The sequence below is a fragment of the Terrapene carolina genome, unplaced genomic scaffold, assembly GCF_002925995.2.
Source record: "Terrapene carolina triunguis isolate 2854851 unplaced genomic scaffold, T_m_triunguis-2.0 Scaffold69, whole genome shotgun sequence".
In the NCBI taxonomy this organism is placed as follows: Eukaryota; Metazoa; Chordata; order Testudines; family Emydidae; genus Terrapene; species Terrapene triunguis.
This window is the reverse complement of record NW_020664420.1, coordinates 23,934,650-23,948,990: the sequence shown is the minus strand read 5'-3', so window position 1 is coordinate 23,948,990 and position 14,341 is coordinate 23,934,650. Positions and strand designations below refer to the sequence as shown.

The 14,341-nt window shown below is 38.7% G+C and overlaps 1 protein-coding gene across 1 annotated transcript in view; it reads left to right on the top strand.

The window, feature by feature from the left end:
- Nucleotides 1–14,341, top strand: part of HCN1 (hyperpolarization activated cyclic nucleotide gated potassium channel 1) — a 295,938-nt gene that overhangs the window by 144,299 nt on the left and 137,298 nt on the right. The window contains exon 3 of the mRNA XM_026649260.1: nucleotides 13,052–13,213. Coding sequence (XP_026505045.1) covers nucleotides 13,052–13,213 — 162 coding nt within the window. The remainder of the gene's footprint in view (nucleotides 1–13,051; nucleotides 13,214–14,341) is intronic.

The following is a 14,341-nucleotide window of genomic DNA, read 5'->3' as shown; positions in this document are numbered from 1 at the left end:
TGTGCTGGAAAAGCTTGCTGATGTCACAAAGATAGGTGGGATAGTAAATAATGAGGAGGACAGGTTCTGGTTAGAGTGATCTGAATTGGTTAAATGACCAAAATCCAACAAAATGTGTTTTAATACAGCCAAATGCAAGGTAATACATCTGGGAACCTACTATACAAGTTATACCTACAGGATGGGAGACTCTGTCTTAGAAAGCAGTGACTCAGAGAAGGATTTAGGGGTCACTGTAGATAGTTGCCTCAACATGAGCTCTCAGTGCAATGCTGTGGCAAAAGGGGCTAATGGGATCCTTTGTTGTATAAAAAAGGGGAATATTAAGCAGAGGTAGGGAAGAGATCTGTCCTCTATACACAGCATTAGTAAGACTGCTACTAGACTACTGTGTCCAGTTCTGGTGTCTGCACTTAACGAAGGACGTGGAAATGCTGGAGAGAATTCAGAGGTGACTCACAAAAAAGATCAGGACTGGAAAACAAGTTTTACAATGTCGACTTATGGAGCTCATCTTATTCAGCTTATCAAAGAGAAGTGACTTGGTCACAGTGCATAGGAAAATATGGAAAAGATGTCTGGTAGTAGGGCCTTTTCAATGTTGATGACAAAGGCATAACAAGAACCAGTGGTTGGAAGTTGGAGTTAGACAAATTCAGACTTGAAATAAGATGATTTTCTACCAGTTAGGGTAATTCAACATTGGAACAGCTTACCAGGGGAGGTGGAGGACTCACCATTGCTTTCCAAAAGATTTACCTTAAATCACGTCTGGGAGAAATTATGTGGCCTGTTTGCAGAGGGTTGTGCTGGGTGGTCATGGTGCTCCCTTCTGTTCTTGCAGTCTGTGAATGTGTATGTCTTCCTGCTTTCCCCTTCCTTCATGGGCCATGGAGAGAAGAGGATTGATTGCATTCCCCTCAGCATGCTCATAACAATTGCAGCTCTGAAGTAAGACAATGACTATAATCAAATTTCACGCTTCAGGTCTTCAGTCAGTCTCCTGCAGGGATAAGGAATTGTTTTTCCATGATGCCCATTGTCTTGATGTATTCTGGGAGAATACCTTCCTCTGAAGCATCAGAGATTGGCCACATCTAGATATGGGACACCATATAGGGTGGTTCAGTATCTTTTCTAAATTTCTGGATGGTGTGTCTTCTTGCTCCAATGCTCAGATTTGAGTTTAAGAAGGAATTTTCCCACAGGTCACATTGGTAGGAACCTTGCGGGTTCCTCTGCAGTATGGGACATGAAAGGCCTGCTGGAATCATCTAGCATCTCTCTCAGTTCCTTGCTATTGCAGGGACCTCAGCACTGGTGGCACCTTGGTCTCTTCTGTTTTCTGCCGGTAGCACAGAGTTCAGTTTCCTGAGGACTGACATGATTTGAACTAAAGACTTTAGGCTTAATATAAGGGTATCTGCATGAAATGTATTGGGTTGTGTTATACAGTAGGTAAGACTACATGATCTGATGATCTGTTCTGGCCCTAAACTCTATGAAACCAGAAGCTATGGCAGGAATAAAACTGCCTTTTGACTGAGGGCATAGCTCTGCCATTTGTGGATTGGGTTTGCAGTTTGAGGTGGGGGTGGGGGGGTGTCAGGGTCTAGTTAAATTTTCAGCCGCTAATGGCGAAGCAAAAGGCAGCTACTGCCAGGTTAGAGAATTCTGCTGACAATTGTTATAGTCCTATTGCTACCAGAGTAGTGCCTCCAGAGGATATTTGCGAGACTGTTTATGTGTGAATTGCATTTCTAAGTGTAAGGGCACCCAGGCCTTAGAATGGATGGTTTTTTTTTTTAATAGTTAGTGCAAATCTAAATAAAGAAATAAAATCAAAACATAAATATTGCAAACCAAAACCCCAAGAAAGAAACATGAGTAGGCTGCTACGATGTAATTATCATATGGAGCCAGTTTTGAAGAAGAGTGTGTCTTAAAAGCCCCTCATCAACTAAAGCCCAGGGGAAGGAAGGTTAGCTCTGGCAGACCTAAGGAGGTGCACCATTGAGGCTTGTGATTGGTCAAGCAGCAACCTACGCTCCATAAGAACAGGGACTTTGCGTCTACAGAACTTGGATTTCAACGAGGGAGAGTAAGGCAAACAGGATTTAGACAAATACATGTGTATTAATTATGTTTGTAATTGCTTTGTTGTTTATTTGTAACTTTTTCTGTGCACTGTCGCTCGCTTACCTTTGGATAGTCCTGCTCCTTCACAGAAGAGTTGTGTGAGGAGATGAAGGACAGAGTTATTCTACTCTCCACTCAGTAAGAAGAACATAGTGAGATGGGAGGAAAGGAGGGGGGAAGAGAGGAGAAGGGGGAGCCACTTGTCATGTCATAATTCCACAATGGAAAATTGGGGGGAAAAAAGAGATTTCACATGAAAGATTGTTGTTCTAATATGAAAAGTATTCTAATAACCTTTGCAAAAATGAAATAATAACAGTACTATCAAATCAATGGTATAATGTATATCTGTGACCGTCAAATATTTTTCTAACAATATATATCAAATAGTTTTGTGATACCATTCATGAAAATGAAACCATGAAAGACTTATCAAGCCAATATGACTGTGATATATTTCTACCTCTAATGTATAATGGTATTTTGGACAAATAGTACTTTCACTCTTTCATTTTCACAAAGGTTATCAGAACAATGAACAATTGAGGAGGGGAAGCAGATTTTTAAAATAAAACATTTTTTGAGATTTTCTGCCCCTAAGTCTAACTTGGTTCTGTGATTTGCTAGTAACTATTTGTTTTTTAAAGTAGGGTTTTTTTTGTTTTTGTTTTTTGCATTAGTAAGTTATGGTTTTGGTAACATGTATATTCATGTTTCAGAATTCATAGGAATTAACTATTTGTATTTGAAGTTATGCAATACATATTGAGGGTCTGCCAGCAGATATTAAGTTTATACAAAAGATAATTATGATTATATAATATGTTTTAAAAGTGCCAGTAGTCAACTCTGTGCTGTACAAAACACACAGAAAGACACTTGCTCCTAGGAATTTTCAAGCTAAGGACCAGATTGTACCATTTGGGTAGAGCCCTGAGTAAGTAGTGATGCAAAGCTTCACTGCCCCAGGAGGAGGTTGGAGAAGGATTGTCCTTTGGTCGGACAACTCCTGGCTGTAGGATGGAGCGAGTGCATTGGATGGTGTATCTTGTTCCTCTGTTGTTCCCAGCCTGCTCTGCTGGAAGTACAGAGGAGGATGGTCCTTGCCCCGCCTGCTCCAGCATTGCGATTGACCTTGGCCTTCATGTGAGGGATGATGGGAAGAAGCACCTTGCGCCCTTGCTCCCCGCCACCCACCACACACAGGCACAAGCACGTAGGAAACACTGACTCTAATTAAGCAGAGGAAACATATCAGACAAAAATGTCCTAGGCATCTAGAGAATGTTTCTATTTTAGTGCTGTGGGTTTGTTTGTGTTTCATGGCTGTGAAACAGTATTTCTGACATCAGCGGTTTGAAATTGTTAGACTTTGTGGAAGAAATTAGTTAATTCACATAGTATTGGCTAATTTGCTGCATAAAATATATATGGCAGATGAATAAAGCTTGCTTTCTGAGCTATACTAGACCTTTCCAAGACCTGCCTAATTCTTTCTCAAAATTAGTTGCATTATAGCTTGCATGTTTAACCAAGATTTAGAGCTCTACCACATTTATATGTGGTGGTGCAGTTCCTTTTGCTACTCACAAACTGACTTCCATTTGTACATGCCTTGGAGTCGAATAAATGCGGCTTGTGTAATAAATTGAATGTCAGATTGACTAGATCTAGAAAATAATTTTAAAAGGTCACGTAAAATAGGCTGCCCTCAGCTCTTTTTACCAGATATGTTTGATTAAAAATAGTTTGTTCTGTTTATTAAAACTCTACTGTTTTCCCTCCAGGGTCAACTAAAGTGAATGCAGATTAAAATGCTGACAAGTATAACAAAGTTCTGAATATAACTAGATTAAATAGTGTTGTATACCTTTCCCCACTACACAATTATTAGCTATAAAATATGTATGATAAAATTAATCACAGGTATCAGGATTCAGTTGAGTACACAATGCTACCATTTAGACATATCCAAGCATTCCAATCAATAGGAGTTTACAGGCTACTTTTCCAGACATAGTTTCAGTTTAGAATTTTGTAATCTGTTACAAAATACATAGACCCATCGGGCCAGACTGTCTCCCACTGAGATCAAATGGAATGATTGCGCTAACAGTTGGATCAGGAACACTGTGTCTCACTGATCTTTACAGAAAATTGCTATAGGCATCAATATCTGGCATATGTAGTGCAGAATATATGAAATAACAATGTAGAGCAATGGTTCTCAGCCAGGGGTCCAGGGCTCCCTGGGGGGGCTGCAAGCAGGTTTCAGTGGTTCCACCAAGCAGGACCAGTGTTAGACTTGCTGGGGCCCAGGCAGAAAGCCGGTATCCCACTGTATGGGGCTGAAGCCTGGGGCCCTGTGCCCCACCACCTGGGGCTGAAGCAGGAGCCTGAGCAACTTAGCTTCATGGTGCCCCCTGTGGCATGGAGCCCTGGGCAATTGCCCAGCTTGCTACCCCTGGCTTTTATATGCAGAAAACCAGTTATTGTGGCACAGGTGGGCTGTGGAGTTTTTATAGCATGTTTGGGGGGGGGGGGGGGGAAGGGTTCAGAAAGAAAAAGGTTGAGAACCCCTGATGTAGAGAATCCCAAAGAGCTCATATTGATTTAAATGGGCCTCCTCAAGCCGGTATAAATGGTGTCCAAAAGAAATGCTTTATTCTCTCTCCTTCTTTAAATTATTTTATTTATTGTGGAGCTTTGCCACTATATAACTATTATCTTGCTGGAGACCACATGAAAACTAAGCTCAGATAGGAGATTCTGGATCTTACAGTTTTCAGTCTGTCTCCATGTGCTGTTCTGAAGGATAAAACCAGTAATTTCAGACTGATGCAGAGAAGGAAGCAAAAAGACTGTAATTTTTATTACTAATATTTATTCCATGCAGTCTGTTTTAATGTTCTATTGTTGAGCTTTAGATTTAATTTCAGAAAACACTCGGAATCACTGTCAACAATCAACTTTTCAGATCTGCCCACAGTGGCTATTTAATATTTCATACTCTGTGTGTAGTTTCCTTTAGTTCAAGTGTCATCTCATGTTGCCTGCAGCATGATGCAAATCATGATCTGAGAATTAAAAGAAAGATACTGTTGCCAATTGTGCCAGTCTTTCAATATTGAGCACCCTTGGCACCAAGGCAGTTCTACAAAATGGTTGTGGGAAAAAGGTACCTGAACAAATTCCATGGCATCACAGTTTGTAACATTTTCCAAGCACTCCTCAGATTTTTGCCTTCCTCTAAGAGTTAATGCATTTACCCAAAATTGTCTGAAAATCAACACCGAAAAGCAGCAGGGATTAACTGTCCGCATTCCCTGACATGGAGTTCAATAGATACATTATTAACTTAATATGGCAGCCTGCCTCCAGTATCATTAAGGAAGTGAGCTGGCAGTTAGGACTGCGACAGTTCTTTGTCTTGAGTCAAAAATCAGAGCTAGACTAGAATAGAATACTTTGAAGTATGCACTGTATTGTAAATATGGGAAGGCAGCAGTCTGCTTTATCCTTCACACATGGGAGTGAAAAGAGTCATTACTAAAGTGTGACTGAAAACTGAGATAATCATGGAAGCTCTTTGACTCTTAGAGCAAATTCCTATTCTTAACAAGTAGGTGTTGCCAAAACATTCATAACTGAACTCACGCAAAAGTTATATTTCAGCCATATTAAATTAAAGGGACATTGTCAACTTAGTTTAGGGAGAAAACTTTGGGTTCAAGTGTTGTTATGGAAAGGGGTTATAAAATTAATATACAAATGATTTTGATTTTTAAGAAATCAGCAAAAACAGATTTTTATAGGTAAACAGTTTCCTGAAGTTTTTGCAAACTGTACATTTTAGCATTGTTAGTGCATAAAAGCCAGATAGTAAAATGGACAAATAGTCGGAAGTAGTAGTATCTTTGTCTAATCAGAGTTAACTGCAAATAGTAAACCAAGACAGAAAAACAGTGGAAGATACATTAGGTTTTATTTTTTCCCCGTTTTCGTAATTTAAGGTGGTGTTAGAGAAAATTGTTTAAATCCAAATTTTTCAAGCCTTGGTGCATAAGTGAGACTCCTCAGTCCACATTTAAGTACCAAAATAAAAGTGGTCTGATTTTCAGAGGTGTTCAGTACCTGCAGCTCTCACAGGATTTGTAGGTGGAGTGCACTTATGAAAATCAGGCCACTTATATTTAGATGTCTGAGTATGGATTTAGTAGCCTAACTTTAGGTACAAAGGTTTAAAGTTTTAGCTATTAATTTTATCTTGACAGTGTCTCTTTTAATGTCAAAGGATCTGGCTTAAACTCTTGGTCCCACAGAATGGGAGTTAGGTGACCTGAGTCCTATTCCTGTCACTGCTATGCCTTCTTTGCTGCAGTATGGCCAAGTCAATAATGGTTGAAATTGGAAAGACTATAGATTTCTCTTAACTTTCTGTATCTCTGTTACCCTATAGGTAAAGTTTGTTGTCCCCATTTTATACATCTCATAGGAGTTTTGGTGAGGCTTAACTCATGAATGTTTGTAAAGTACTTTGTGATACCTTGTATGTGTACCAGTATGTCTTCCAGTAAACATTATTGTTACGGTTATTAATTTACTTCAATGTATGACAATTGTTCTACTATGCAAATAGAAAATGTTACGTAACCGATTTCTGAGATAGGTTGTCTGCCCTGTTAGTGAAAAATATATCAAAGGAGTCTTTATCAATACTATGACTGAATGTAGTGGTGTTAAAGCCAGTGGACACATTGTAGTCAAAGGGGCTTAACACATGTACAGGTTTTTGTTTGTTTGTTTGTGTCTCTAAAACATTTACAAACTCAAATTACGGTTCTGGTGATGTTCTGTAAAATCCTCAATAGTTTGGAATCCAGGTATTTTGAGAACTCACATCTCACTACCTGTTTTATATTGATAATGGATCCTTCAGGGTGCAGTAGCTTGCAGCATCAACGTATAGATGGGAAGGGCCCAGTGGAAGGTTGTTTTCAATGAAGGCTTCTCTAAATCTGGAATTTGCTACTGCACCCTTTTTGCCCAGATTCTGAATGTATTGATCTTTAGGATATGTTGTGAAACTTGTCTATTTAAATGGACCTTTTCAGGAGGTTTAGCTTCTAGAGAGCTTGTCAAAATATAATATTTGGGAGGAAAGTTTGGAAAACTTTTAATTTTTTTCTTCAAAACTTTATAGGAAACCAATGCATTTGTCAACAAAAAGTTGAAAACCAAAATTTTGGGTTTTTTCCCCCTCCGCTTGTTTCTTTACCCTTCCTCCCCTTTTTTTCACTTGTTTCCATCTTGCCACTGAGAAAGGGAGAGAAAGGGGAAAAAAGTAGATGGTAAGAATCCCCAAATCAGAACATTTCTTGGTTATTTGCCTCTATCAAAAAAAAAAACAAAAAAACAAACAAACAAAAAAACCACACAGAAAACTTCAAAAGAAACAAAAAATATCCATGAAAATTTTCATTTAAAAATAATTTTTTCATTGGAAATTTATTCCAATATGTGCACTGGATGATTTGAGGATTTTTATTATTTCTTTGATATTCATAAGGTAATTTTGTACAGCACAAAGATATTGTATTAAGCACTATAAAACTATAGAATATGTAAACACTAACTGTATGAATAGGAGTGCTAAAATAGGATGGATAAACAGTATGGTTGAAATGCTAATTTAATATACCACACTAAGCTATTTAGATAATATCTAGAACACAATAATGCATGTGTAATACTGATCCTGAATACTAAGAAATACAGGAGTCATTGCTTGAGTGAAAGCTTTCACAAACAATGAAAGATTACAGTGTTATATACTGACAATTCACTCCTCTTATGGAGTGTGGATTCACATAAAATTTTCAACACGTGCTATTGCTCTTATAATGTATGATCACTGTTGTAAAGGCACACCACTAATGAAGAGACAGACATACTTGCATGGTGACAAAAGGACACAACTTTATTCAGGCCAGCCATTGTTACAGGATAGGCACTGGGACAGTCCTTGCCAAATCCAGCCAAGCTAATGGTTTCTCAGTTTGTGCACACAATCCCAGACCCAGCCACAATCCCTCGCTAAGGCCCAAAGATTTGAGCAGAGTGCCTCAACTACTAGGTTTAAATTTTAGCCTGTCCCTGTGATAGCTCCTTATTTATACTAATCCTTGTGGCTCATAGGAAGAGCCACATTGGGTCAATAAGCAGTTTCACAGGCAACCAGGGGCTGATGTTGCCTTATGCTACTATTGTTACTGTAACCATGTAGGTGTCATGTTAGTACCCTACAATAGTTCATGTAAATTTCCCTTGTTGTGCAATCACTCACTTGCTTTGTTATGCATTCCCCTATATATTCCCCACATCACCTCAATGAGTAATATCCAGTTTAAAGGGTCTAAAATAAAGATGGATCAGAATCAAGTCCACACAAAGAGATATTTAAGAGTAGGTTAGATAACTGTCTGTCAGGGATGGTCTAGACAGTATTTGGTCCTGCCATGAGGGCAGGAGACTGGACTCAATGACCTCTCGAGGTCCCTTCCAGTCCTAGAATCTATGGGTACGTCTTCACTACCCGCCGCATTGGCGGGTAGTAATCGATCCCCGAACACGCTCCCCGTCGACTCCAGAACTCCACCAGAGTGAGAGGCGGAAACGGAGTCGACGGGGGAGCCGCGGCCGTCGATCCCGCACCGTGAGGCCCCGAGGTAAATCGATCTAAGATACGTTGGCTTCAGCTACGCTATTCTCGTAGCTGAAGTTGCATATCTTAGATCGTTCCCCTCCCCCCCCCGCAGTATAGACCAGCCCTATGAATCTATAAAAATAAACTTCTCCAAACTTTGGGAAAGCATAAATCAAGATCTGAGCTTTGCTTGTCAGGCCCTTCCCCAACCCAAAACTATGCCAAAGGTGGAACTAGCCCAAGTGAAATGGCTCTGGCTAATCAATTTTTATGCATTCATGTCTAGTGGGTATATGCACAACCATCTTTGTGGTCTAAAGTAGTGCTTAGAGTAGAGCAGTGGTTCCCAAACTGGGGTTCGTGAACCCCTGGGGGTTCGCGAAATGTTACAGGGGGTTCTCAGGAAAAAATTCCCTAATGGCGGACAGAACTGTCCCTAGGGATCTTGGGCAGCACAGGGCCAGCAGCCCAGAGCCCCTGGACTTCCAAGAGCTAAGCAGCTCAAAGCAAGCCTATCTATCACACTGAGGAGATTTAAACTTCAAGATTCCTTATAAGAAATGGAAAGGGAGGTGGATATTTTTTGATATTTTTAAAATTAAATAGGCAGCTAGTATTGTTTTTAAAATTATTATGAAGAAAAAGTTTAAGCTTTGTTGTAACGTGCGTTGTTTGCCTGGACTGCTCAAGACCTGAATGCTTGTGTAGGAGGAACTCTTTGAGTTGGCTTCTTAAATACCTTCATGCTGTTTCACATCTGATACTCCTTGATGAAACATAGGAGCCTTGTCTTATAACAGGCTTATTCAAAGTGATACAAGCTACGAAAGTGAGATCTTGGAAGAGTGTTGCCATTTTCATAATGTAATAAAAAAACTGTAATGATAAATAATAATGAATAGTGTGTAATAAACAGTGTCTCATAAAAACAAATTTTATATTACCAAGATCACTGCTTTTATAATTTATATTCAGGTAAAGGAGAAAATCCCTGGAAATATTCATTTTTTAGGAGGGGGTTCACGACACTTGACATTTTAGCGAAAGGGGTTCACAGGTTCTTAAAGTTTGGGAACCACTGGAGTAGAGGGATGAGAGTTAGGAGATCTGTGTTTTGTTCCCAGCTCTGGCAGTATAATGCTGTGTGAGTTTGGGAAAGTCACATCGGGCCAGAGTTTCAAATGCTCAGCACCAACAATAAGGACAGTATTTTCAGAAGAGCTATGCTCTCATTTAGGCATCTAAGAAAGGGGAAGATTTTGATCTCAACACTCAACAACTCCTATTGTCACACTTCTGACCAAATTTTCTGAAAAACTCAGCACCCAATGTATTGATTGTTTTTTAAATGAAAATCTCACCACTTACTTCGGTGTGTAAATGAAAGTCAAGCTCCTTTTGAAAATATGGCCCAATTGCTGACAGACCTCTTCTAAACATCTAACCTTTAATCTTCTGCTTTAGTATCTCCAACTGTAAAATAGGGATGTTACCATGTATGTTAGTACAACATTTGAAGAGTCTGGGTGAAGGTGCAAAGTACGTGCAAACCATGTATTGCTACTAACTAAATTTCCCAGATTTGTTTATCATAACTAGAATAGGTACTCTGGCTGAAATCCTGGCTCCACTGAAGTCAGCGGCCAGGCTCCCAATTTAATAGGGTTGGAATTTCACCTCCAGAAGTGTTTATGGTTGCAGTAAATGTATCTTGACAGACAGGTGCTCAATTGCGGCCTAGCTTGGGGCATTCCTCAATAGTGCATATTCCATATTATTTACTATCAATTATTTTAAATAAAGTTATTTCCTGCCTAGTTTCTAGGTGCATTCCATGCAACAAAACACATAACTTTTTAATCAAAATACAACAATTACATCTCTATTTAAAATTCCTAAACAGCAAAACCAATTTTTTTCTGTTTATTCCTATTTGCAGTAATTTCTCCATGAACTTACAGTACCACAGCCTGAGTTTGGACAGGAATGAAATGGTATTTGGGTAACACATGACATTTCAAATAATGTTATAAGCACCTGTCACCCATTTCTATCAAAATTGGGACTTGGGACAAATGTTTTAACAATAGTCTGACTGAGAGAAAAATACTTTATACATAACATTAGTATCTAGATAAGTGTTTGAATATCCTAAGTAGTTTTGGATTTTAGATTGAAAAATACACTATGGAGGTAATTTTTGAAATCATTGTATTTGGTTTGTAAGTTTAATTGATTCACAAATTTTAAGGCCAGAAGGGGCCAAGGAACATTATGATTATGTAGTCTGACCTCTTACTATGTCAAGTAGGAGGTTCTTAATGTAAAAGGTTATAATTTGGAGTAAAAATCAACAGGATCTTCAGTAAAAATAGTTTCAACTGAGCTTCAATGGCATTCATAGATTCAGTGTAACAGTACACAATGTGTTTGTGTAATATCAGTAATATGATGTAGATTTTTTTCACATGCTAAACCCATTGCATATTTGTTCATCATCCTCAGCATAATTATCTTTATTCCTTCTTCCCTCCCTCAAAAGGAAGCTTATTTTTGGAGGACTGTATGGTCTTCCCTCTTCTTGTTCCCTCCTCCAGTCTTTTTTGAGAGCGGTTAGATCTTGTGTCTTTTTTTCTTCTTTTCCTTTGCTACTCTCTATGTCCACCTGCAGGAGAGTTCATTCTGGGTGGCTGTGGGAAACTGTTGCCCTTTTTCAGCAGTAAGGACTCAGGTTTCCTAACTCAATTTCATATGGGAAATTATATTCTATTTAAAAATCCCTTCAAATTTTGATTCGACAGGGCCTTCTTCACCTTCTTACCTGAACTGTTGGATAATGTTGGTGTGCACTGTTAAACAGGTAGCACATTTTACCCTGTAGCAGGCTGCATTTCAGGAGTAGCTAAATTGATTCACATAGAATATTAATAGTTTGGGAAATGTTTTAAGATACTTGTGTATAGTACTTTTCCTTTAGATGTGGGACATAATTCTTATTTTCTATGTCAGTGAAGAAAGTGTCTGCTTCTGAACATGCTAATTAGGTCCAGCAAAATTGCCCTTAATAATGTGGCGTATGGGTATTTGCATGTTCTCACGCATGTGATTATATAGGGTTTTTTTCATTGTAATGGATAATGCAGATACAAGCATTTTTGTCCAGCAATGAAGGGACTGATTGAACACACCAAGTTATCATGAGTTGGTCCAGGTGTTTTGTAAATTGCAATACATTAGGAAAATTAATAGAGTTTAATAACCATGAAATCTACACTTCCATCTCTATGATTGTGGTATAGTAGGGCAGGTGTTTGTGTACTGAATTGGGAAATAAAGAATACAGGAATATGACCCCAATATGATTAAAGGCTATTTCTTACTCTTCATTTTCTCCATTTATATTTAGCACATATTGAAAAGGGACTGAACACACACAGAGATATAGTAGCATAAAACAACTATGAAAGATTGAAGAAAAATTCTTGTGAAATTTCTCATTTGAAGATGCTTAAATATTACATTGACAGATATCTTAATATAGATTAAATTATATGACATTAGATTAAATAGATGAAATAAAGATATAAAGCTAGTTTTTATACCTGGACATCTCCTTCACTGCACAGTGTACCATATATGGAGGTGAAAATTTGGGGAATTGTGCTCTTGTAGGTATTGTAGTAGTCTAAGGGGTAGGATTCATGGAATCTGTTCTGTTCTGTCATTGTCTTCTGCATGACACTGGGAATTTAGCATTTTTATGCCTTAGTCTGTTTACCTGTAAAATGTTAATAACTACTTTCACTGGTGACGCATAATTCATATTTGTTAAGCACTTAAAGATCCTCAGGTGAAATCTTTAAATCATGATTTAAGGACTTCAGTAACTCAGCCAGAGGTTATGGGTCTATTACAGGAGTGGGTGAGGTTTTGTGGCCTGCAATGTGCAGGAGGTCAGACTAAATTATCATGATGGTCCCTTCTGGCCTTAAAGTCTATGAATGTATGAAAGGCACTATAGAAGTGCAAAATATTGGCATTATATGTGGAATATGGTGATGTGATTTTATATAATAAATTAATCCCAAAGTATAGTAAGAAAATCACAGTGTGCTTGCTTCTCTTTAGTTTGCTTGGATGAGAAAAATCTCATGTTGTATTACCTGAATTTCATCATCTAAATAATTTGTAATTTCCCCCCCCCAGATTTTCCATATGACATATGATCTGGCCAGTGCTGTGGTGAGAATCTTTAATCTAATTGGAATGATGCTACTTCTTTGCCACTGGGATGGTTGTCTTCAGTTCTTAGTACCATTACTTCAGGATTTCCCACCAGATTGCTGGGTGTCCCTAAATGGTATGGTTGTAAGTATTGTTCATTTTTCATTGTGTTTTTCAAACATTCTTCTAAATTGTCAGTAAACTGCTAGTTAAACTTTTTAATGGAAAAAAAAGTATATAGTAATACATTGCACTACATGTTAATATTTAAGATTGCCTTTTTCTTTTGTTGGTTGACTGACTACTAACTTTTTGTAACCCGAACCTCCGAATCACAGCTAGAACTAGTTGTTTTCCATGACTGTTCAAAATCAGAAGATATTTCAGTTTTAAAATCAACTTTATCTATCAATCCCCACTCTCTCAGCAAACTACCTAGAAGAAAGTTGGATGAAGTTTAGTATGAACTTTTAAAAAAGACTAGTAGGTAGGGCTGGCCAGAAAAGATTTCCATTTTACAAAAAATTCAAAATTTGGTTCTGTTCCAAAGCGGCGACCAGGGCCTCCCCGGGGGGGCCCAGTGGGGCAATTTGCCCCGGGCCCCACAGGGGCCCCCACGAGAATATAATATTCTATAGTATTGCAACTTTTTTTTATGGAAGGGGCCCCCAAAATTGCTTTGCCTCAGGCCCCCTGAATCCTCTCTGGGCAGCCCTGGCGGCAACAGGAGAAGGTGAGAAACAGCATGTCTAATTGAGAGCTGGGACTTGAATCTGGGTCTCCTACTCACCTGGGATGTGGGAGACCCAGGTTCAAGTCTATGCTTTGAATTGGGCATAGCAGACACAGAGTCTCCAGCATCCCAACTAACTGCCCTAACCACCAGGTACCTGTATGTTCTGGGCTCTTGCACTCTCCTTCTCATTCACCAGAAATGACATCCTGGGCCTGAAAAATCTTAACTATGAACATTTTGTCAAAAAACTGGCATTTTTCAACAGGAAAAGGTTTTGTAAATTATCCCACCAGGTCTATTAAAAAGACATTTTACCCATGTGTTATTAGTCCAGTTTTGCCCTCAGTTACATGAATACAACATCCTTTAAACCAAATCCTGAAGTTGTTTCCCAATTTTTTCCTTAGTATTTACTCTGGGCAAATTTCCATGGAGATTTTTCCTAACAAACAGTGAGGAAAAATTAAGGATTTACTTCACTTGGAAGAGGTGTGTGTGTGTGTGTGTGTGTGTGTGTGTGTGTGTGTGTGTGTGTG